Source organism: Pleurodeles waltl, chromosome 7 (genome assembly GCF_031143425.1).
Source record: "Pleurodeles waltl isolate 20211129_DDA chromosome 7, aPleWal1.hap1.20221129, whole genome shotgun sequence".
Classification (NCBI taxonomy): Eukaryota; Metazoa; Chordata; class Amphibia; order Caudata; family Salamandridae; genus Pleurodeles; species Pleurodeles waltl.
In genome coordinates this window covers 100,234,824-100,258,506 of record NC_090446.1, presented here as the reverse complement: position 1 = coordinate 100,258,506, position 23,683 = coordinate 100,234,824, and the positions used below count along the sequence as shown (strand labels likewise).

General features: G+C 45.0%; 1 protein-coding gene across 2 annotated transcripts in view; it reads left to right on the top strand.

Annotated features, from left to right (window-relative positions):
* LAMA5 (laminin subunit alpha 5) overlaps window positions 1–23,683 on the top strand; it is a 467,726-nt gene that overhangs the window by 122,008 nt on the left and 322,035 nt on the right. For both annotated transcript variants that reach the window (XM_069243153.1, XM_069243152.1), the window contains exons 7-10: window positions 17,063–17,178; window positions 21,579–21,697; window positions 21,861–21,951; window positions 23,147–23,281. In XM_069243153.1, the coding sequence (XP_069099254.1) occupies window positions 17,063–17,178; window positions 21,579–21,697; window positions 21,861–21,951; window positions 23,147–23,281 (461 nt within the window). The remainder of the gene's footprint in view (window positions 1–17,062; window positions 17,179–21,578; window positions 21,698–21,860; window positions 21,952–23,146; window positions 23,282–23,683) is intronic.

Here is a 23,683-nt window from a genome sequence, read left to right as displayed (position 1 = left end):
AGTCTGTATTACCAAACCCAACACTCTCTCCAGAGTCCCCAAGACCCCTTCCTAAAAGGGAGAAAGAACAGAGCAGTGTCGCACATCACGCACCCTCCCTCCGTTACCAATCCCATGCAGCAGAGCTTGACCCTGTGTAATATACCCGGGGTAACAGTTTGAGCTATATGTGTCTAAACTGTGAAGCTATAAATGCTTCTCTCTGAGCCTCTTGTGCCTCCCTCCAATCATCATCATCATCAAGTTCACCTAGTTCCTGTTCCCATGCCTTACGTACTGCCACCATATGCTCTGGTATATTCCTCAGCAACATCTTATGTATCTGGGATCACTTATGTTATTTTATGTTCGTGAGATGAAGTTTAGCCTCCAAGGAGGAGACCGCTGGTATCTCAGTTGTGGCATGGAGTGTCGGCATCAACGCATGTCGGAGCTGCAGGTATCTGAAAAACTGTGACCGCCGTAAAGCATATTCCGCCTGCAGTCCTGAAAGGATTTCAGGATGCCCTCATGTAGTATGTCTCCCAAAGTAGAGATACCAATAGTGTCTGACGCCGCAGAGCCATGCAAGACTGCGACCTACGGAAGGTATTTGCCTCGCCACAGCGATGTCTCTAATGTTACCTGCCGGTCCAGCCAGTAACTTTCTTGGCCGCCACCCAAGCCCCCGTCACCCTAGCTATTCAATACAATATTAAATAATTTAATACAGTGTAATTTTTAGTGTCTGTTTTATTTGGGAGATTGGGTTACTAGTGTTGAAAATGTACTTAGGTTGATAATATTTTTTAATCTGTTTAATTATTAATTTATTAACATTTGTATATGTGTATCGGTAAACTATTCTTTTTAATAGCATTTCATTTTTTAGGGGTGGAGAGTGTATTATTATTTTTAAGTGAATATTGATGTCACTTGTTTCATATTTTGCTATTTTAATATCTGATATTCTTTTTACATTTGTATATTTTTGTACTTTTGGTATGAGAGGTATATTGGGGGTATTATGTTTTGATTCTTTCTCGTGTTGAGCTGTATTTTTATCAGTGCATCAGTCCATCTCCTTCAAAAGAACATCAAGAAAAATACAAAACACAAACTGCCCCTCCACTCCCACCGTCAGAAACCTGCGATAGGTAGACAAAGGGCTTTTAGTGGGACAGGTCCCTCTGGGTCTCAGGGAAATTAGTCATTGTAAACGGACTTTGAACCTGGTGCCTATTCAGCCGTATTTCATGTCCTTAATTTTACTGGTAGGCAACACTCACCAACTTCTGAACAATTCATGAACCAAACGTCAAGGTAACCTATATCACCAATTTAGTTTCTGTTTATATTTCACATGTTTTACTTAATCTTGCACCAAAATACCAGATGAGTGGCACCTTATAGGTTTCACAGAAATGTAATTTACTTGTTTAAGCCACACCTCTTTTAGAGACCCGTTCCCACTTTTTGCAAGCCCCGGGTAAACATCTGTGAGATGATGAAATGTGATCCATAATGACGGCAATTTTTTTACGGAGTTAAACACAACTGACATCACCTCTCAATAGCAAGACATGAGGTTGGATTCCAGCGAGGCCAAACCAGCTTTTCATCCTTCTGAGGTTGGTAAATTGATGTTTAGAACATTGAAAGGTGGCAAAACTTAGTATAGAGCACTCTCTCAAAAAGCATTTGCAAGGCCAATAGGTCTCGACCTTGCAAGTGTACAGTGCTATTTTTAATTAATCTATGGACTGGAAAAAAAGTAACAGTGCCACCATTTAATGATGGTGTGCATATGTTTGAAAAGAATAATAGGTGGAAATTGAACCATGTCACAAGCAGCCATAAAATAAGGCACAACATACTTACAATGTATATTGCAAAAAAAAAATAAAGGACTGGCAAACCAGCTCATGAACACCATTTCTGGCGTTAAAGGGCCCCCCTTTTCAGAGAACTGTGCACATGTGATCAAGTAAAATGCCGTCCCTGTACAAGACGGGCAACGGATCAGGTGGGCCGACCAGCTGCCCCATGTTGTAAACAGTGGTAGGTAGAAGATGTGTGAATGACTCTTGAACAGACCAATGGATGAAGAGGACCAACAGAAAGCCCCTCTGTGTTCGTATCGATGCATTTTTTTTATTACTTAAAAAAAAAAAAATTATTAGGGCTGGCGTATTGCATTAAGCGCTCCCCATGCAGACCTCAAAATAATTTATTAGTATTATTATTTATGCAAAGATTATTTGGGCTGAAAATTAAAGGTGCAACACGATCTAAAGTAAGAGAATGCGGGCCCCCTTAGAAAATGTAGTAATGTGTTTCGGGGCAACTGGGATGTCCAAATGGACACTATGAAAGTTTTTTTGCAGGTCTCCATCTTTAGGATTCGGGAACTTTCCCTGTTTAGGGTGAGCCAAAAGATAAGAAAATCTAAGAAAATCTAAGACTCAGGGTCTAGACATACAATTTACAATTACATTTATTTGGCAATGTTGGAGACACCTAGGGAAGAACAGGAAATGAACAAAACGCGTGCCCTTTTGGAGTGATTGTTTAATCAGGCTCGAGATCTGGTCAACTTTGAGGGTTGAGCCCCCTATGGTCTAGCACGTAACATCTCCCCTTAGCTCCTGTTCCATTATTATACATCTCTTTCGTTTTGTTTTTTATTTTTTAAGAAAAGTGACAGTTGTGGTGCAGAGGACTCAACATACTCAATCAAGTTTTGACTAATTGTATTAAATCATGGTTTATGCCCATCACAGCACAGCATTAAACTGCTTTAAACTGCCCACTCTATTCATAAAACTTTTAACCTGCCTAGTTTTCACACATATAGTATGACATACATTATGTTTATTTGTAGTATTTAAACTTTTTGAACTCTTCAATATATGTTTAATTTAATCTATTAGTTTGAATGTACTTGGTTCAGCATAGTATAGGAACGTGTTTTGCATCTGCCATCATACACATTTAAAACCCTTTCTTCAATACTATATTCTCTACCCACAAATAAACAGTTAATGCATAGTTTTGTATCCTATCTCCACGTTTGCACTAAGCATTGAAGCTGTAGCTTAATTTGAAAAATGCATAATTGCACTTTCAAATTTTGAAAATGTTGTCTAATCCTGTCTTTTTTAATCAGACGGATGAACCTCATGTCTTATTAACCCTTTTCCTTTGCCATTCCACCTTTCTCAGGCAATATATTCAAAAGCCTCATTGGCTCTGACAATTTGTAAAATGAATTTGCATTTCACAATCAATCAATCTGGAAAATGAATATTATGGATTCATTTTCATTTTTTTTTTTTGCAACTTGTATTGATCATGGTACCCTTGTGTTATCCTTGCAGACAGTAAATATGAGTGGCAGTGTGGTTGCCCAGGCCCAATATTGTAGATTTTATTCATTTGTGGCAAGTACCAGGGCCACTGTAATTATGTGATTGTGCGTCTGCTGCTTTTTTTTTTTTTTTTTGCTTAATTCTGGCTTTGCTTCACTTGCCACATAATTCATCATCTGTTGCATAAACTGTCATCTGCTGCATAATCTGTAGAGTTTAACAAAAAAGTGTTACTCGCTGAAACGGTTGAAAAGTTGCTAAAAACTACTGCAACAAATGTAGCCGCGCAAGAGAAGGCCCTTTGCAAAGGCTGACTGCTCACCTTTCTGTTGCTTATTTATATATCTGGCGTTAATCTGGTACTAATGAGGTGCAACCTATGTCCAGACTGTGTTAAAAAGAGTTATGATTAGAAATGAATGTAGTAATAATGTCACAAAATGTGCCACATTATGCTGCAGAATTGTCCTTTTTTGCCACATAATTTTTGCAACAGTGACGCATAATTAGGCCCTCCCTGACACATAATTCCAGCGGCCCTGCCAATAGTTAACTTTTTATGTAAATGGTGCTGTCTGTCCTTTGGAGCAATCTATGGAACATTAATAGGAAGATCATGCTCAAATTACAAAAAGTCTCGGGTGAATGGAATGACTTTTACTTGGAAGAAAACGGGAAATAAAAAAATATTGGGGAGGAAAAAAACGGGAGAACAAAAAAAAAAGACATCTGGAAATGTCCAAGTCAGTGTTTGGTGAAAGGTTTAAGGGGAGAGATTAGAGATAAGGATAGAAATTTAAAAAAACGTAGTGAAATCCAGAAATAGGCATGACGTTATGGGTAAAAAAAAATATATATATATATGTTTATATTTAGCGTTTAGAGTACATGACGGGATTAGTGTAAGGGAAGTGTGGATTGGAAGGGTTATGATAATGAAAAGCATTGAAGGAATTCTCTCCATTAATTAATACAAAATGTTATATATATATATATATATATATATATATATATATATATATATTATGAAAAATGGCCCACAATTGAAAAAAATTAAAAACACGGGCAGTAACCAGTAACTGGGATTAATATCTGGTTATTTCTTTTTTCAACAATTTTCTCAGGATTACGTTTTGTAATACACCTTGTTGTGTGCAAATTGAAAGCCCAGTAACGATGCACCGTGAAAAAATATATATTCCATTAAAAATAAAAAACTGGGTGATTGATAGGTTGATCACTGTGGGGGTATAAGTTCAAATGTCTGCACGTGTCATGTGCCTGGTCCGCCCCCATCTGTGGCTTGTGCACCTGTGGCATGGGTCTCGGAGGTGTCCGGTGTCTGGTGCGGCCAGGTCGGGCAGCTGGAGGCCTGAAGCGCGGCCAGGCGCCCCCCACCTGTTGCTGCTGTCAGTACCCTGTCATACCCCTGTAAGTATGTGGCCCCGCTGACCCCCGAGTGTAGGCTCTGACAGCACACGTTGTGCCATGCAGTGAAATGCCTGGTCTGCGGAGGGCACGGGGGAGGATGGGGCTCGCTCTGTCATTCCAGGACACTCACTGGGAGAATACATGTCTGGAGTGCTGGGGGGACAAGTCTACACTCCCAGCACCCCTTTGGAAAGACATGGCTGCTGTCTGTGCCTGTGGATTGTTAGTTCTTAAAACTAGAACCTTCCTGGGTTTCTTAAACAGGAAACAGAAGGGATCACCCTTCCTCACACTCCAGCATGCAGTCAGCCCCATTGCATCATGGTAAATGCAGTACAACTTCATTTTTACTCCATAAAGTAATCTGTAGTTTTTCACCTTAGTAGGTGCAGCTAGTGCTGTACATCTCTGGACACGTGTTTCTGGGTTTAGCCCGTCATCAGCAGAGAGCAGCTTTGTCTGTGGGGTTGCTGGGAATGCTAGCTAAAGTCCTCTCAGGTTTCTGTACCACTCACTGGCACTCAGGTGCTTCATCCAGAGCTCGTCAACTCGCTGGCTCAAGGGAGCCTTCTTAAACAGGAAACAGGTGGGAGCACCTTGCCTCGGATAGTATTTTGATTGCTGGTTAGATGTTAGTGGCAGGAGACGTTATACTAGTGTAGTGTAGTGCCTGTCATTGTATTACACTGGTTGTGGTGGGCTGGATTCTGGAATGAACACCTGTGGAGAGCTGGGTGCATGGATGTGTGATCTGAGGAACACTGCTCTTTGTTTTCGTTCTCTGTAGAGCACACCGTTCACATGTGGCCTCTTTCCCTGTTACTGCTGCTAGTCAAGACTTAGGTATTAGTAATCGGGTGGCTAGTGGTTAACTAGACATGTATTAAGAGATTTCCTAAACTGGGAGAAGGCTTGACCTTGATGATTCATTTTAGTGTAGTGGTATTAGCAAAAGTTCTGCCTTCCTAAATGGTGGGGGTTGATTCTGGATTTGTTGTGACCATAGGGATCTGGTTGGTTTATCCTGAGTACATTTTTAAATCAAAAAGTCTGGTACATTCTGGTACATCGTTTTATGAAGTATTTGTCACAACCTTAAAAATAATACATTTGTGAATGGAAAGCCAGGGACGTTTCATGCAGGTGGGAGCGATAAAGTTAACCTTCGCTGTGCCACTTGTCAGATATGCGCAGCATTCTGTAGGGTTGTTTTTGCACAAAGAGTTTTAAGTGAGAATCAGAGAACAACATTCCCATAGTCTAGTCTTGGCTGAATCAGGGGGTTAATTTCGGAGTTCTGAGGTGTTACTATACGAAAGCAAAAAGCTCATGAGCTTTTCATTTGTTAGTGATTTTTGATACGAGGGTGGGGAGTCCTAGATTAGAGTCAACCAATATTTCCACGTTACGGACACTAGTAGAAGAAGAGGGCTGCAGTCCCCCATAGATCCTCAGCTGTGGTCCGACACTGTATGTTTAATTCTGCTGGGAGTACCATGACCAATCAAATCCAGGTGGTCTTGAAGAGTGGTACATGTATGTACACCCTGTTGAGTGTTAAAATAAGCGGAGCTTACATTTGCCCTATTCATGGTGGGAGTTGGTCTCTGTCCGTGGTGTCTGTAGAGACCCAGAGACACTGGAAGGCTTTACGCAGAGAAGTTATGGAGACGGCGGACATCCGTGGGCGCCTTGACCTCTAAAGCTCCAATAGGGTCCAGGTGTCACCAGGCAAGCGTTGAGCACAGCTTGGGCGAGCATTGATACAACGTGCACTGATCGCTGTACAGCTCTTATTTACTGTCAGCCGACCTCTGCCCATCTCATCTTGGCCTCTCCATAGGTTTCAGTGAGCCTTGGCATAGTTCAAGCAAGCATCGTTACGCACTAAAGGTACGGCCCATCAACTGTCTCAGATCGAGTTTTCCTCCGTAGTACTCTGCATAGCTTGGCTGGGCCTCCATTCAGAGCAGTACTGCACAAACAGGCCTTACGTGACTCTGCATAAGGATCTTAGTGTAGCTCTGGTGGGTTTTTTGTACGACTCCGACAGACTATTGTCACTGAGAGGTGAGTCAAAAATGTGCCAACTTGCTCGAAACTCAAAAGTGAACCTTACTCGGATTGTCCATGATGCTTCTGAGCCACTGGGGCAAGCGTACAGTGCAGAATAGTGGAAGGGTAAAAAAGAAAGTGAAAGTCACAAACGCCTAGGAAGAAAAAGATATTATATGCGCATTTGTGTGCTGCACTTATAAAGTATACTAAGAAATGTAGGGAGTGTTGTAGGTCACTGTGGATCTCCAAGACCCCTTGGAAGTGTCATCACTGTGTGAATACTGCAGGCCACTGTGGTGGCCACTGAGATGTAGTGCTCGACACGCCTAGCTCCTAGAAGGTCGATGTTACCGGTGATTGAATCACCAGCCTCTAGGAGCTAGTGCCACACTTCACACTTGAGAGGCCGGTGATACTGATGTGGGAACGTCAAGGGACAGGAAAGGGGGTGTTACCAGTGTGAACATATCCCGGGCCAGTGGAAACTGGTCTGTGGGGAAACTGGCGGTGCGTGAAGGTGCGGTCCCTGCAGGCACGTGTCCCCTCTGCCTCTCGGGCTCCTGAGACACAACTGTTTAGGGTGACGTGTTAGGCCTTGAGCCGCCTTTTCCCGGAGGCCACTGGTAATTTATGAGACGAGGTCGAAAGGGCAACCGGGAGGACACCCTGAGGACCTTTGGAATTTGGAGCGAAACTTGCCTTGATGGGAATCCCACCCAGACATTCCTCTCCGGGAAGCGGGCCCGGGGCATCCACCTGTTGGCATCCGCGCGCCTCATGCAACCTCCCCGAATGAGTCGGCCATTGGTCGCTTAATTTAATTGATCTGGTTGCGTCACTTTTAAACGCCGTGCGTATGACGTCACAGACTCACCGTCTGCTAGATACCGACGCTTAATAGGGCAAATCGTATTACCCCCTGGTCCGGGGGCGCCATTAGCTTGACTTACCGCCTGCGATGGGGGAAGGGTAGTGAAACAAGCCGGGTACACTAAACCAAGCTGAAACCTCTTAAATTACAGGATATTTGTCAGTGGAAGACTGACCCTTCAGCAAGAAACCGCACATAGACGTGGAGGCTGATAACCAACAACTATTATCCAGCTACTTAGTTTAATAAGAATTTAGGAACAACTTCACCAGCTCTGGGGTATCTACAAATAAGAATGATTTCTTCATGCGCTTGCTGTTTTATGTTTATATGTCAAAATACCAGATTGCCCTACCTTTCCTGTGTTCTCAAACTGGCATGGGCATGGATGGACGGGCCGGGTCGCTGGTGATGGACACCAAGAGAAGAGATGCAGACCACGGGAATTCCGGCGCTCAGAGGGGACCGTCAACCTGCAGGGTGAATTGGCCCACCTAGCATACCTTTCAAAGGGTTCTGTTTCCATTGCTAACAAAAATAAATATAAAAGAAAGTCCAAACCTGTTTTTTTTAGGAGAACCAACGTCTACATTAAATTACGCGTAGAGAACTGCTGCAGATCACACATAGCATCTGACGAGCCAGCACATACGAGGGGATCTCCCAGGTGCCATTTGAGAGGTGCACATTACCAGTTGTCTGTCGCCGATGACGTCACACAGGCCCAGTTCAAAGAAGGGAAGTCGTAGTAGCCAAATGGAGACTATGAATCCGGGAGATATGGACTCTTCTAACTACAGCTTCTTTGTGGGTCTACATTGTGTACATTTAAGCAAATACTTTAGTATTTCAGTTAGGGTGACCAGACTTGGAGGAGCAAAAACCGGGACAGGTGAGACGTAAAAGAAGGACTAAAGACATTACGCTCACTTTTATATCTGGCCTGTCACGTTTTTTTGCGTGTGTGTGTGCGCTCGCGCACATGCACACATTTACAAGACTGCATATATAAAATTAGCTATGGCTTGACCTCCCACACTGCACCCCCAACCCGCCCCCACCCATGTCTCTCTGCTGGGAGCAGGTAGGGGTCTGTGTTGCCTGACAGTAACGGATAAATTACTTTAATTATTTCATAGTTTCTAGGTGTCTTTAATTTATGTTACCCTTAATGATATGACCTTTGTCCCAAAAATCGGGACATTTATTTAATGATCTGACCTTTGTCCCAAAAACTGGGACACATATTTAAAATTAAAGGAAGCGCCGGGACAGTCCTCTAAAAAACCATGACTGTCCGGGGAAATCCGGGACGTCTGGTCACCCTAATATCAGTGCTACGCGCCTACGTTTCAGAGCGCTTAGAAACAGACTAAGTGCGTTCATGAAGCACTGAACCATGTTCAGCTGCCTTGTTTCTTATCCAGTGTCCGTTGAAATACATAAACGGTAATCTGTACTGTAGATCAGTGTGTCCTACTGAGCCTCATCAAACGCCGCCAATAAATAGACAATAATGTGTTTTCTTGTGGGTTGCTTCTCAGTATTGTTTACATAGGTTGCGGAGTTTCTGGTGCCTTCTGTGTGGACCTACAGTGAGTGTTAGGGTTTTCTGCTTAAACTCCCTTTCCGACATTTCCAGTGTTGCGTGCGGTTTTTCACGCGGCTCTGATCCTGTAAAGTTACTGAACTGGTTAGAGTTTTCCATCTGTTTCACAATTCTCAATTTTCCCACAAAATTATGCCCTAACATCTTTGGCAAACCTCAAAAAATACGAAACCTCGTAAATGGAGGCAGCTGCTACCTTCTTGCGCCCTAAAAATCGGATTTTACAGAGAACTGGACCACACGAGTGATGTCCCATGCAAGCAGTATTTAATTTTAGCCGGTGGTTTCCAGTGCTCGGCCCCTGCACTTAATTGTCAGCACTGACACTTGAGAACTGTTTGTTTAATTAACAGATCAGCACAACAGCAGTCATTAATATAATATAAATTCAAAATGACTAATAGCTGTGACTTGAGCTAGTTCTATTGCTTTGGATGCCCGGAATATTCTGAATTATCTATCACACTTGTAGCAGTGTGGAGGCCTGTAGGTAATGGCTGGTGCAAGCCACAGTGTCTTCCTGACAAGGACCCAGGACTTGTTTGTTTACAGATTAACCACTGCGTGCAACATTTAACCGAGGTCACGTGGGCGCTAAACGGTGTCGTTCAGAGTGCCGCACAACATAGCAGGACTCCAGGCAAACCCTAGAAGTGGAGAAACGCGCTCCACTTCCAAGCGAAAGTCCCATCACTTGATAAGTGACGCATGCGGAAGTGCTGTTGCCTTTCGGAAGAAAGGTTAATGGCTCTGAGGCTAGCGCACTGAAGAGAATGTTATATTTATGGCCTAGGAAAACATCAACTACAGAAACATGTTTCATGCGGGAAGAACGGATGCTGCAGTTCATTTAGAACGAACCGAAACCTAAATTGGCCCTGTGCACCCAACCTGAATCTTTTCGATTCACACGCTGTGTACAATGGCGCCATCTAGTGGCTGGGCTTTTGTATTTTTTTGCCTGCTGTTGCGTTTGTCAGAGGAATCTAAAGCGTCAAGTAATTTATATTCGTGGTGTGAGAATCTTTGCCATTTAGATTGTGGCAATAAGAGATTTGTCACCTCATTTAGAGATAACTCGAAAATGAGTTTACCACGAAGGACTCGAATCATCGAACTTGTGTATTGTAATGTGAATTTTCTGTTTATTTTCATGATCCCAGAGAACAGTAATGAACTTCAATTTTAAAGTTTAACAGGACATATTTATCACCAAACAATCGTACCCAGACGAAGCCTATTTGGAACCCTATTTTTAAAGTATCCAGAAACTATAATTATATTGAGGCACCTCATTCCAGAAAAGTCGACATCGGTTCCGATCTTAAAGGAGACTCTAGATTCCATTCTTCCAGGTCTGAAGCATCATCAAATTCGCTCTGGAAAAAGTCCAGATGACGAAACACGTGTCGGCTTTTTTCTTTGGATATACTATGATCTGGAAAGAATAAATCCACTACATTTACTAGTCATGCTCAAGGCTCTTATTAATTTACCGCATGTTTGATTTGGCTTGACGGACTGCTCTGGTGTGCCCTGGTAACTCATGATAATTACCGTGGTTGATTGGTTTCCAGTCGACACAACTTACACCCTTGGTGGTTGGTTGTAAACTACCAGTGAGAGTGAGATACCCTTGGTTCAATTTTCATCGCACTCAGGACTTTCTTATCCCAGGATATTATATTGACACATCGGATGCACGAACATGATAGCATAACCACCTCTCTATATTTTGTTTACAAGTCCCAGAATTCAAAGAAAAAACCTGGACTGGAGTAGCACATCACTCATGAATGGTAGCTATGCTCATAGTTAGATCAGGAGTTAGTAGACTGGCATTTAAGTGATTGTGCGTCATCACGTCGATGATCTTCATCAGCCAGATGAACCTAAATTGTTATGACATGATCCCAAATAATGGTTTTAGGGTTCAAGGGATAGTGTTAAGGAGTACTAGGGTTTTTTAGGGCTCAGGGATGGGTTGTGTATAGGGGTTGCATAATTTTAAATAATTCAGTTTACATTAAAACAGTGTTTCATATTTAAAGTAAACATATTTAAAATTACTGTACTACAAACAAAATTTAATGACGTTATATATAGTTATTACGTTAATTTATTTTTAAATTATTAAAATACATTCAATAAAATTAGAACGGAGTATATCCATTTATATATAAAATTCCGCATTATATATATATATATATATATATAATCAGAAAGAGTACCAACTTGCCTTTGAAGTAAACTACTCCTGATATAAAGTACCACAATGTAATGGTACTCCTGTTGTAATGACCACGACATACTGACACCCGATGTAATCACCCTTGAGGTGACAACTGCCATTAGTTAAAACACTGTCAAAGTCCCTTTTCTATGTATGGACGTGGCATGGCGCTCCGCATCATGGAGAGTTTCCTCTCTAGCTTTGAATTTCCTGACCCTTGATTCAGTCATCCCTCTGATAGTGTTCTGCTGCGGGTTCCACCCCTGGGAGTCACTGACCTGCTCGCCAGGCATTCGGATGTGTTGTCCAGAGGCGAGGTGTACCAGGTTGTCCTGCAGCTGTTTAAGAAGGGTTTAATGTGGAATCTCCCTGTGATTTCAGTGAGCCTTTGTGGAAAAATCAGTCCCTGCCAGGCAGGGCATTGCTCCAGCAGCTGTGCACTTCATCCCTCAAATATGTAAACAATGGAACGTCTGCGCATTGTGTACATAATTCATTAGCTCTGTATGTGGGCGGCCAACACTGCGCCGACATGGTATGAACCACCCTGCCCAAGGCCTGTGCATAGATGACAACTCAAGCTCTGAGTCAGCCGTCACTGAGCTCCACACAGCGCCGGTCTGCCCAAGAGAGCTGGCTATGCGGCCCCCACACAGTGTGCACCACTGTGCTCAAGCTGTGTGAAACAACTGTACCTCTAGTGCACACCACGTGCACTGCCCTGTCCAAGCTGTGCACAAAAATGCTGTGTCTACCTCTTCGGTAACCTTCCCTGCGCACCGCACTGGGTGTATCACCCTGTCCAGGAGCTGTACACACACACACACACACACACACACACACTCACTCACTCACTCACTCACTCACTCACTCTTCAGGAAAACCTGGGCTGACTTTAGCGCTGGTGGCACCCAGTGCGACAATCTTTTTTTTTTTTTTGTTGTCCCCCTCCTCTTCCCCATGACCACCTCCTTGGATTCCCTCACTTTCACCCAGCAAAAGTGCCCCTCATTTTTCCATAGCCTCTCTTACATACATTTCATTTATTTTAACACACTAGTAAAGGCTGGCTTTACTAATCCACTCAGCTGTCCACATAAAATATAGTTCTGTTCTTTGCAGCCGGTATATTAACCCTCTGCACTGGTGAATCAAAACTACCACTAGACAAAACTCCAATCCCTCTCTCTTGTAGGAACATTAATCACAAGAGTTATAGCGGAATTTGTATTGCTGCCTGGAAGCTGGACACACAAGGAATTCTACAGCAGGTTTTTTAAATAGTAAGTTATTGCTCGACACAGCGACCCCTGAAGTCCGTGTCCCCCTCCAGATCAGCGCCCAGTGCGGTCGCACCGGTTGCACCGCCCTAAAGCCGACTCTGAGGAAAACCTTCAGATGGCTCCACATAGGATTCATCGTCCTGGCTAAGCTTGGCTGAGTGCCACGCCTACCTACCCCTTATGCATCCTTCCATTTGCACCACACTGGGTGCATCACCCTATCCGAATCTGCACCAGAATGCCACCTCTGTCTCTGACTGCACCACCCTCTGTGCATCATCCAGACCAAGGCCTGCATCTGAATCCCAAGTCTACCTCTGCGGCCAAACCTTCGCACCACAGTGGGCGCATCACCCCATCCAAGTGGTGCAGACAAATGCCAAGTACATGTTTGGCACAGCCCCCTGCCCAAGCTGTGCGCAAAGCTAGCAATGCTGCTTCTGGGGATGCCATCTGCGTGCCCCACTTCATATACTCTGCAAGACGGTGCTCAAGCCCCACGTGCAACAAATTCAACCATGTGATTAAAATGCTTGTATAGAAGAGTTTGAACGTGTAGAGTTGATGGTAGGAATTTCCCTTACGGAGCTGCATCTCTCTGGCATAATCTCCTGGATCAGCTTCGCAAGAGCAGTCGTTATCCCCTTGGAGATGCACTGAATATGCTCCTGTTTTGATTTTGCTTTGTTCTTTCTCATGTGTGGACATCTGTCTAGTACTAAGATGCTTCTTAAATCTGGTGATGTTGAGTGTATGATAACTTAGAGTCCGCGTCCATTGTAGCTGGTAGTGCTGACCCGTACCGAGGTCCTAGGTGCACCTGCATCGATCCTGGGTACGTCTGGTTGCAGGCCCCTGTTTCCTGGCACACAAGATGCAGTCTCATAGCTCTTGGGTATTGCGCGTTGCATGCTCCTATGCCAGGCACCACATGTGATGCACTTTCATAGAATTTGGATACATCCGTGATGCACTCTTCTGTCCTCGGGGTGCTCCATGGTGCACCCTACTGTACTTGTCTCATTATTCCTCGAGGTACATTGGTAGTTCTGAGGTATACACCGGTGCTTGCCCTACCTCCATACATACAGGATCCGCTTTCAGAGTTCTTGGCTACACATTGGTACATTGTCCTAGCTCCTGGGTATACCATGATGAGCTCGCCTAGTTCCTGTGTACTTTAGTTTGCATGCTCCTACCTCCCGGCACACAGTGGTGCATTGTCCTAGTCCCCCGGGTATAAAGTGATAAGCTCACCTGGTTCCTGGGTACTTTAGATGGTGTGCTGCTACCTCCTGGCACACAGTGGTGAATTGTTCTAGCTCCTGGGTACAGTATGAGGAACTCGCCTAGTTCTGGGTACACAGTGGTGCATTGTCCTAGCTCCTGGGTATACCGTGATGCTTGCCCGGTTCCTCTGTACTTTAGGTGGCATGCTCCTACCTCCCGGCACACAGTGGTGAATTGTTCTAGCTCCTGGGTACAGTATGAGGAACTCGCCTAGTTCTGGGTACACAGTGGTGCATTGTCCTAGCTCCTGGGTATATCGTGAGGAGCTCCCCTGGTTCCTGGGTACTTTAGATTAATGTACCTACCTCTGAGGACACAGTAGTGCATTGTCCTAGTCCCCTGGGTATAAAGTGATGAGCTCACCTGGTTCCTGTGTACTTTAGATTGCATGCTCCTACCTCCGGGCACACAGTGATGCATTGTCCTAGCCCCTGGGTATAAAGTGATGAGCTCCTCTGGTTCCTAAGTACTTTAAATTGCGCGCTTCTACCTCCCGGCACTCAGTGGTGCATTGTCCTAGTCCCCTGGGTATAAAGTGATAAGCTCACCTGGTTCCTGGGTACTTTAGATGGTGTGCTCCTACCTCCCGGCACACAGTGGTGAGTTCTAGCTCCTGGGTATACCGTGATGCTTGCCCGGTTCCTCTGTACTTTAGGTGGCATGCTCCTACCTCCCGGCACACAGTGGTGAATTGTTCTAGCTCCTGGGTACTGTATGAGGAACTCGCCTCGTTCTGGGTACACAGTGGTGCATTGTCCTAGCTCCTGGGTATATCGTGAGGAGCTCCCCTGGTTCCTGGGTACTTTAGATTCATGTACCTACCTCTGAGGACACAGTAGTGCATTGTCCTAGTCCCCTGGGTATAAAGTGATGAGCTCCTCTGGTTCCTGGGTACTTTAGATTGCACCACTGTGTGCCGGGGGTAGCAGCATGCATTGTCCTAGACCCTGGGCATTTCGTGCAGAGCTCCCCTGGTTCCTGGGTACTTTGGATTCATGGACCTACCTCTGGGCACACAGTGGTGCATTGTCCTAGCCCCTGGGTATAAAGTGATGAGCTCCTCTGGTTCCTAAGTATTTTAGATGGTGTGCTTCTACCTCCCGGCACACAGTGGTGCATTGTCGTAGCCCCTGGGTATATCGTGAGGAGCTGGACTCGCACCTCTGGGCGCACAGTGGTGAGTTCTAGCTCCTGGGTGTGAAGTGATGAGCTCACCTGGTTCCTGGGTACTTTAGACTGCGCGCTCCTACCTCCGGGCGCACAGTGGTGCATTGTCCTAGTCCCTGGGTATACCATGAAGAGCTCCCCTGGTTCCTGGGTACCTTAGATGGTGTGCTCGTACCTCTGGGCGCACAGTGGTGCATTGTCCTAGCCCCTGGGTATAAAGTGATGAGCTCCTCTGGTTCCTGGGTACTTTAGACTGTGCGCTCCTACCTCCGGGCGCACAGTGGTGCATTGTCCTAGTCCCTGGGTATACCATGAAGAGCTCCCCTGGTTCCTGGGTACCTTAGATGGTGTGCTCGTACCTCTGGGCGCACAGTGGTGCATTGTCCTAGCCCCTGGGTATAAAGTGATGAGCTCCTCTGGTTCCTAAGTATTTTGGATGGTGTGCTTCTACCTCCCGGCACACAGTGGTGCATTGTCCTAGCCCCTGAGTATAAAGTGAGGAGCTGGACTCGCACCTCTGGGCGCACAGTGGTGAGTTCTAGCTCCTGGGTGTGAAGTGATGAGCTCACCTGGTTCCTGTGTACTTTGGATGGTGTGCTTCTACCTCCCGGCACACAGTGGTGCATTGTCCTAGCCCCTGGGTATATCGTGAGGAGCTGGACTCGCACCTCGAGGCGCACAGTGGTGAGTTCTAGCTCCTGGGTGTGAAGTGATGAGCTCACCTGGTTCTAGATGTTGTGCTTGCACCTCTGGGCACACAGTGTACCCTCTTAGTCTTGCCAGGATTTGTTGTTAGCTCACTTATTTCGCAGCTTACATCATATACAATGTGCTTTTTTGTCTGTGCCTGTCAGTACTTTCTCAACTTTGTTAATCTTTGTGTAGTTCTGAGTTTGTTGTGTAAAGTGGTGCTTTTAAAAATTATAGTAAAACCACTCCAGGATGGAATATTGCAAGATCCGCAGCCAATGTAAACATATTTTTAAATGTATTAATATGTCAAGGTTGAGTTATATGACGCGGGGCATGTTGCCAAGGGCTGCAGTACTGAATTCACCTTTTTAAAATCCACCCCAGTGGCGTGTTCACAAACTGAGAATAACAAAAGTGTCAACTCTATATCTACTGCCACTTAACGTTATACGCCCACCGCTGCAGCAGGCGCTCCGAGTCCCGAGCTATCCTACAAACTTCTGGCATTTGTCACCCTTGTTGCTGTCCTTTGCCTTTTCACACAAGGGCCTGATACAACACCCCCTTTCCTGTGAAATGTGGAGTTCAAGGAACAAATGTTCCCTGTGACTTTCTGGGCAGTGACCCGGCTGCGGATTTTAACCACATGTGCACAGCTGTTACTGCTATTCCCAAGTAACAGAACCATACTCGCTACAGCTTTAAAAGCAATGTTTTTTTCAATAAAATGCAATTTTGAGAAATCGAAACCAGCATTAAGTATTTTTCCGCCCTGGATTGCAGGCGCGAATGAGAAGCGCCTCGATTATTGTTGAGATGTTGGCATTCACATGGATGAGTTTGTTGCCTCTTTTAGAGCTAGTGTGTAATGGGAAGATGTTACTCTGAACTTGCAGAGCTCATGATTGTTCACAGGTACTCCGGCTGATGTCATCACCTGTTGCCCTTGGTCACCTGCGCTACCATTGAAGTTTACGCCTGTAGTAGCAGTAATCCTGTTGGCATTGATCATACCTGTGTTCCTGTTGCTTGACCTCCACCCATGTGTTTCCTCATCTTCTCTCCTCCCTTCTTCAGGCTCCACTGCGACTGTCGGCACAACACCTGCGGCGGGTCGTGCGACCACTGCTGCCCGGGCTTCCATCAGTTTGCTTGGAAACCAGCTACGAGGGACAGTGCGAATGAATGTGAAGGTGAGTTCCTTCTGGATCCAGCCACCACGCATGCTGTTGTTGGATATACATTTAATAAGCCGTCTTTGTACTGGAGAGCCTTTCTCTAATAGCATTGCCTTACGTAAAACGTGACTGATAAGCCTTCTGCCATTTTGGAAGCACCATAGACTATAATGCATAAGTGTAATATGGCATGCGAGACGTCAGCCATATTTGTGATGGAGTATCCCGTCTGCCAAACTCTTAATAAAGCCCTTGGTTATCAGTGACGCCTGGGAATGTGACGGATGATTATGAGTGGGGTATTGGAATCATGCGATTGCGCAGCGACAGCGATTTTCAAATGCGTTTGCCACATAATCCATCTTCTGCAGCATAATCTGCAGATTTTAACAAACAAAAAAAATTCTAGCTCAAACAGTTCAAGTTACTAAAAATGCAGCAAAACGTTGCAGCACACTGGAAGGTTCTTTGCAAAGCTGGTCGTGTCCCCTTTATGCCACATAATCCATCTTCTGCAGCATAATCTGCAGATTTTAACAAACAAAAAAAATTCTAGCTCAAACAGTTCAAGTTGCTAAAAATGCAGCAAAACGTTGCAGTGCACTGGAAGGTTCTTTGCAAAGCTGGTCGTGTCCCCTTTCTGTTGCTTGTAGCTTTATTTGAGTATTGAACTGGTGCTAATGCTGTTCAACCAATACCCAGACAGTACTACCAAGTTTAAAAATGACAAAAAGTAATGAAGTAACATTATTAAAAGATGTGCCTCATTATGCTGCATAGTTTGCATTTTCTTGCCACATAATTTACTCAACCCTGCCACATAATTTGGACCTCTCTTGCCACATAATTCCAGTGGCCCTGATTATGAGTGGTTAGCCAGCTAGGTGTAGTTATGTCGCCAGATGTTTTTAAGTAGGACCCTGCCATTTCTTCATTGTTCTTGCAGTGTGTCTCTTCCTCACACCAGTGTATTCTTTACTACAGAGCTTAAGGCATTCATTCACAATATTAATTGGTAGCGACTCAACATCCCTACTGACAGGGGACTCCTCACTATCCATGCCTTTCTGTTCTTAGTAACCGCTCTGGATGACGCCAACCCGTAGGGAGAGATGATTAATCAATTCACACCACTTTCCCTTACACCTGTAATACTTTGTTGATGGGCAGGAGAGAATCTGACAGCTCATTGACTAAAGCTTCTCATACGGTTTTAGAGTTGTAGCTCTGACATTGATGCACCAATCCACTGTGTGTTGTGGTGGGACGTGCTTCGAAGTTTCCCTTCCACTCCAGAATGCATGTGCCTTGAATGTGTGCTCACTGCATGCATACCCACAAAGGTATAACAGGTTCCTTCATATTTTTATCTTCCGCCATATTTGTATGCTTCCCTTCAAAAGCAGGGGGGGCACCGAAACATTCACCAGTAGATAGATTTCTGTGCTTCCGGTTAAAGATGGATACATTCCATTGATATCACAACCCTTAACCTTAAACTTTTTTTGATCTATAGTGGAGTTTGGGGTGTCTCAAATACACGTTCCCCAGATATCCTTTAAATGGAATTCAATTGGAGGTTGTGTACTTAGTGAATGCCTCCAAAAGATGAGCGAAGGTGGTACACTACATCTACTTTTGGCAGACACAATAGTATTGCTGTGCTTGCCTCTGCTTTCGTGGGTAGGTATAGAAATACAGGTGTGTAGAACACAAGGCGTACTGCAATATTTCTATGCCTCTCCCTCCGCTTCCTGGAGCCATGGACATACAGGGAAACTCAAACACCTTGAACACCCACATCTTTTTCCTCTTATCTGAACCATGCTCTGCTCGTTCTCTCATCTGCGTCCTTGAGAAGGGTGTGTGCCCTTGAGAAGGGCAGATGACTTGAACAATGTTTTTCGTTCTTTCTACTACATGGAGAGCGGGGGCCTTGAGATTTTCTGGGCCTCTCTGTGTCCTGTAAACAGAGACATTCCTTCCCCTGGGAGTTCATGTTCAGGGCCATGTTTGGAGATGGGGAATGCTTGGGATTCTTCGTACCTGCTGGCACAGGAGAGTGGCTGGAGGGATGGCCTGCCCGAGAAGGACCTGTCAGTTCTGTATATACCTCCCCAGTGTGCAGACAAGCAGCTGTTCTCCTCTAGTCTGGCCTTGAGCCCCTCCGGATGCTTTAGATTCTGATACTGACAGGTACCCAAAGCAGGAGCAGCATGACACAGTGCTGAACACCCCAGGGGGCATCAATGACAGATGGACGCTGTTCTGAACCAGTCACAAGTACCTATCCCGCGGATGGATTTTTTTCTGATGAATGAAGATATATATATATATATCCAACATCATGGAGTACGTGTTATTTATGTTTCCAGCTTTTCTATAGTGCAGTCACGCCATTCGTATGGTTTTGTAGCACCTGTGTGTCCAGAGCAGATATTCTGAATAAAGAGAGTATTGCCATTCGTTGATTGCCCTACAGTTTGTGCCACTACCAAATTGATTATTTACATAGATAAACTGTATTCTGTAATTTCGAAGTAATATGACATGATAAGGAGCACATATCTGTCGGGCCCTTTGTGGTGCATTTGTTTGCTGTGGTACTTAGATTTGCCCCCCTCCCTCCCCTTGGGTGTGGCCAACTAATAATAGCTGTGGCTACTCCCAAACCTATGTCCCCAGGCAGTCTGATTGGGGCTGATCCCATTGGAACCTGAGCTGTGTGTCCTAGGCCCTCCAACTGCTGTGTTGAGTACCAGTTTGCAGTGTCTTTTAAACCCTCCCTCCTCGCCGTCCAGGTGAAGGTTGCCCTTGTTTTGACCTGTTAGGCTTTAGTGCCAGAGACCCTTCCCTGGTCTCACCCTAGCCCCCCCCCCCCCCCCGTGTCTTCCTCCTGTTATCGTTCATATTTAGTCTCATTACATCTTTCCCCTGGATTAGTTTCTATCACACGCCTCCTTCTGTACCAGTATCACCCACTTCTGTGGGTGGCACCAACCCGCTTCTGAAGGAATCCGCAGGGAAAGTACCATGCTTCTTTGCATGATGCCCAGTCCTGTGGGTTGCTCCCTGCCACACTTGGATGGACTGTTCATGCATCCTCTGTCTCTCCACGACGACCCATCACTGTGGAGAGTCAGGGGGATGCATAGTTCCGTTTCCTATAGGTTGCTTCCTGTCAGACCTTGGTGGACATCTCCGGCGTACCCTATGTCTGATCATATAATGGTTGCTTCTCTGTCTTTCCACGGTAACCCATCACTACACCTGCTGTTGCTGGCTGTACATTGCCCATTCCTGTGGGTTACTCTATGGTATGTGTGTGAGACTCCTTAGGCATGCAACCGCCCTGCGTGAACTCCAGATCATATGCTGTAGATAACGTAAGATTGCAAATCCTAATCAAAGAAAGCATTCTTTCAGTCTGCGCCTTTCATTTGTGTGGATTACTCTGAATGATGCCAACTACTCCACTCTGGAAGCTATCCACAGGCCTGCACACCTCCATCTTTTATCCCAACACCCTTGCGCAGGCTCAGTGACATGCATATTGAGACACTGTTCTGACATACATGCATCACACCAAAACAGTAAACACAAAGGAAACATTGCTCAGACAGACCTTGTCTATCCATACACCTCCCCTTTAAACATAACTCAGTATTGGAGTGTCTTGACCTTTGCTATTTGCTCTGTGGAATACTCTGCCCACTTTAAGAGAGTAAAAAATTGTAATTGCCTTCCTGGGACAATTTCCACCACTGTAGTCTGTTTCCTTTATACTTTGATTGGCATTATCACATATTGATTATTGTTCTGATGTAGATTTGCATTTAAGAACACTATTTTGTGAAAATGGTATGCAAAAAAAAGATAATTCATAGGCACACACCGGTGAAGTATTTCAGATATCACATGATGTGCTCTCACATCTCTTGATAACTAAAAATTGGTAAGTCAAAAGGGTAACCCCTCTGCTGAATGATGGGATTACAAAACATTGCTAAACGTCAAAAAAATACCTTAATTATGTGAAAAGTGATTGTCCCAGTGGTGCAATGTACAGTTCACTGCCGTATTTTTTTTAATGAATGCTCTGTCATCGGTAATTCCATCTTTAGCACTTGCAGTGCTCTAACTGGATTCTGTGTGCCAGTGCTACACCCTTGTGCCATGTTCTGTCCTCTAGGTGTCACTGTTGAACTGCTTTCTAGTAACTTTTTCAGCCGGTGTCCTACAGATGCCTGGCCAGTAGAGATCAGTACTCTATGGTGGTGTGTCTGATCCGCCTTTGCCTAGACTTCGTAGGGCTTGGAAGTAATGCTGGCTGCCATCTCAGTGGCTATGTCCGGGTTTGCATGTCCAGTGTTGTTATTGATGCCACCTCTCTCTGTGTGTGCCTGTTTTTTCAGCCTGCCACTGCAATGGTCATGCACAGGACTGCTATTACGATCCAGAGGTGGAGAATCGAAGGGGAAGTATGAACCGCCATGGCCAGCACGAAGGTGGAGGTGTCTGCGTGGACTGCCAGGTAAGTGGTCCGTGGCCTCAGATGCCTTATCTAAATATTCACCAAAGCTCAAGGCTCAGGAGCAGTTTCATATTCTGCCAGTGTGGGAGATGAAAAAGTTGTGAAACTTTTAAAGACCATTTTTCCCAATTAGGAATTTCTCACTTTTTCTTTCCTTTGTTAGCACCACACAACTGGCGTAAATTGTGAGCGCTGCATATCTGGCTACTACAAGTCACCTGACCATCCTGTGGACTCTCCATACACCTGCTACCGTGAGTATCCCTCTGCAAACCCTGTGTCTTCCTGGAGGAGGTGGCGCCTATGGTCCACATGTGCCTTTACCATGCAGGTTCTCACAAACAGGTAGCCTCATTCGTGCCACCAGGCGACCACCAATGAATGCAAGCCTCAGCAGAGCAAGGAGAAACTCAGCACTTCCCCAACTATGGGGTGGTCTGGCCTGGACCTAATTGTAAAATAATGGGAAGGGGCAGGCTGTCAGTATTGTCAGATTATGGTGTGTATGCGTGCCTAGAGGCATGAGTGATTAGTAGTGTGGCACCATGAGGAATACTGAAGGGTGGTCGTGGAGGTGCCATAGGTGTCAGTGAACAGAGATGGTGGGGAGTCGACATCCCAGGAGAAGGGCATTAGTGACTGATGTAGCCCTGCATGATGGATCAGCCTCCTGCCATTATCCAAAGGGTTCCAGCCTCTGGCTTCTTATCTCCTTGGCTCTCCTGTACAAGACATGCAGTGTAGACAGAGACATTGGATACTTTCAGACAAGCGCATTCTTCCCAGTAGCCGCTGGTGACAGGATGACATTTTAACCAGATTCCATCATAGTCTGCATAGTTTGAGTTGTTCTATAAATGCGAGGGATGTTAAGCTATTTAGAAACATCTGTTATTTTCTGCTGCAAGTTCATGGTGTCTTTGGAATGAGACACCCTTATCATTCTGGAATGCAAGTACGAGCATCCTTTTCTGCTCCGCAGGACATCTCTTATCATCTTCCTGTGTGTCTTATCTTGCATTTTTTTGTCCAGTTGCAGTGATCTTTAATTTAGCAGCTCCTATCTACCCAATACACTGCAGCACAAATGAGACATTGTGTTCCAAAATACTTGTCAGCATTTTCTAAACATCCGAACAAGGCTTTAAGGCAACAACACATTAGTGCTGCTAAATAATAATGTAGTTGGAATTATTGTATGTAGCCCTGAATTTCAGCATTATTGCCCTATGCGCAGGGCCTTAACAGTGGTTAATGACCTCTGCAGAGTGTGTTAGCCAGTATCTATCGCACACTCTGTAGTTACGGACTCTATGCAAAGGCTGGAGCACACAGTGAGGTGCAGGGCGTGGACCCCCCTCGAGTGTGACACAGGACACAGAGTATCGGTGCCAGTTGTCTGGGGATGGGGAGCTGGTTTTCACAGTTTCTTCTATTCATACCATGCAGGCTGCGTCTGTGACTCTGAATTTATGGACGGAACATGCGAGGATCTCACTGGCCGCTGTTACTGCAAACCGAACTACACAGGGGAGAACTGTGACGTGTGTGCAGAAGGATACACGGACTTCCCCCAGTGTTACCGTAAGTGGCGGACACTCACTTGGGTATTGTGCGCTTTTTATTTCATGAGTGTATGCAGTTACACTAAAACTCTTTACTTTTTTCCTTTAAACAACTTCCATTTGTTTACGTTGCTAAGCAATGCATGTTTTTTTCTAATTTTGAGGTATGTTGCTTTGCTTTTGGTACAGCCTGGTCAATCGGAGGACGGTTGGGCTTGTTTTTTTGTAGTGACTCTCCCACTGAATACAGCCATTGTTGCATATGAGTTCAGTCTGCCCCATGTTATGTCAGTCATTCTTTCTACAATAGTAAGTCAGTCGGTCTCTTTAGTCAGTCACTTTTCCCATTCAGCCCAATCAGTATTCCTGCATTGTCAGGCCCCTTTCCATTGCTCAAGTCACTCTCCCCAGTATGTGCATT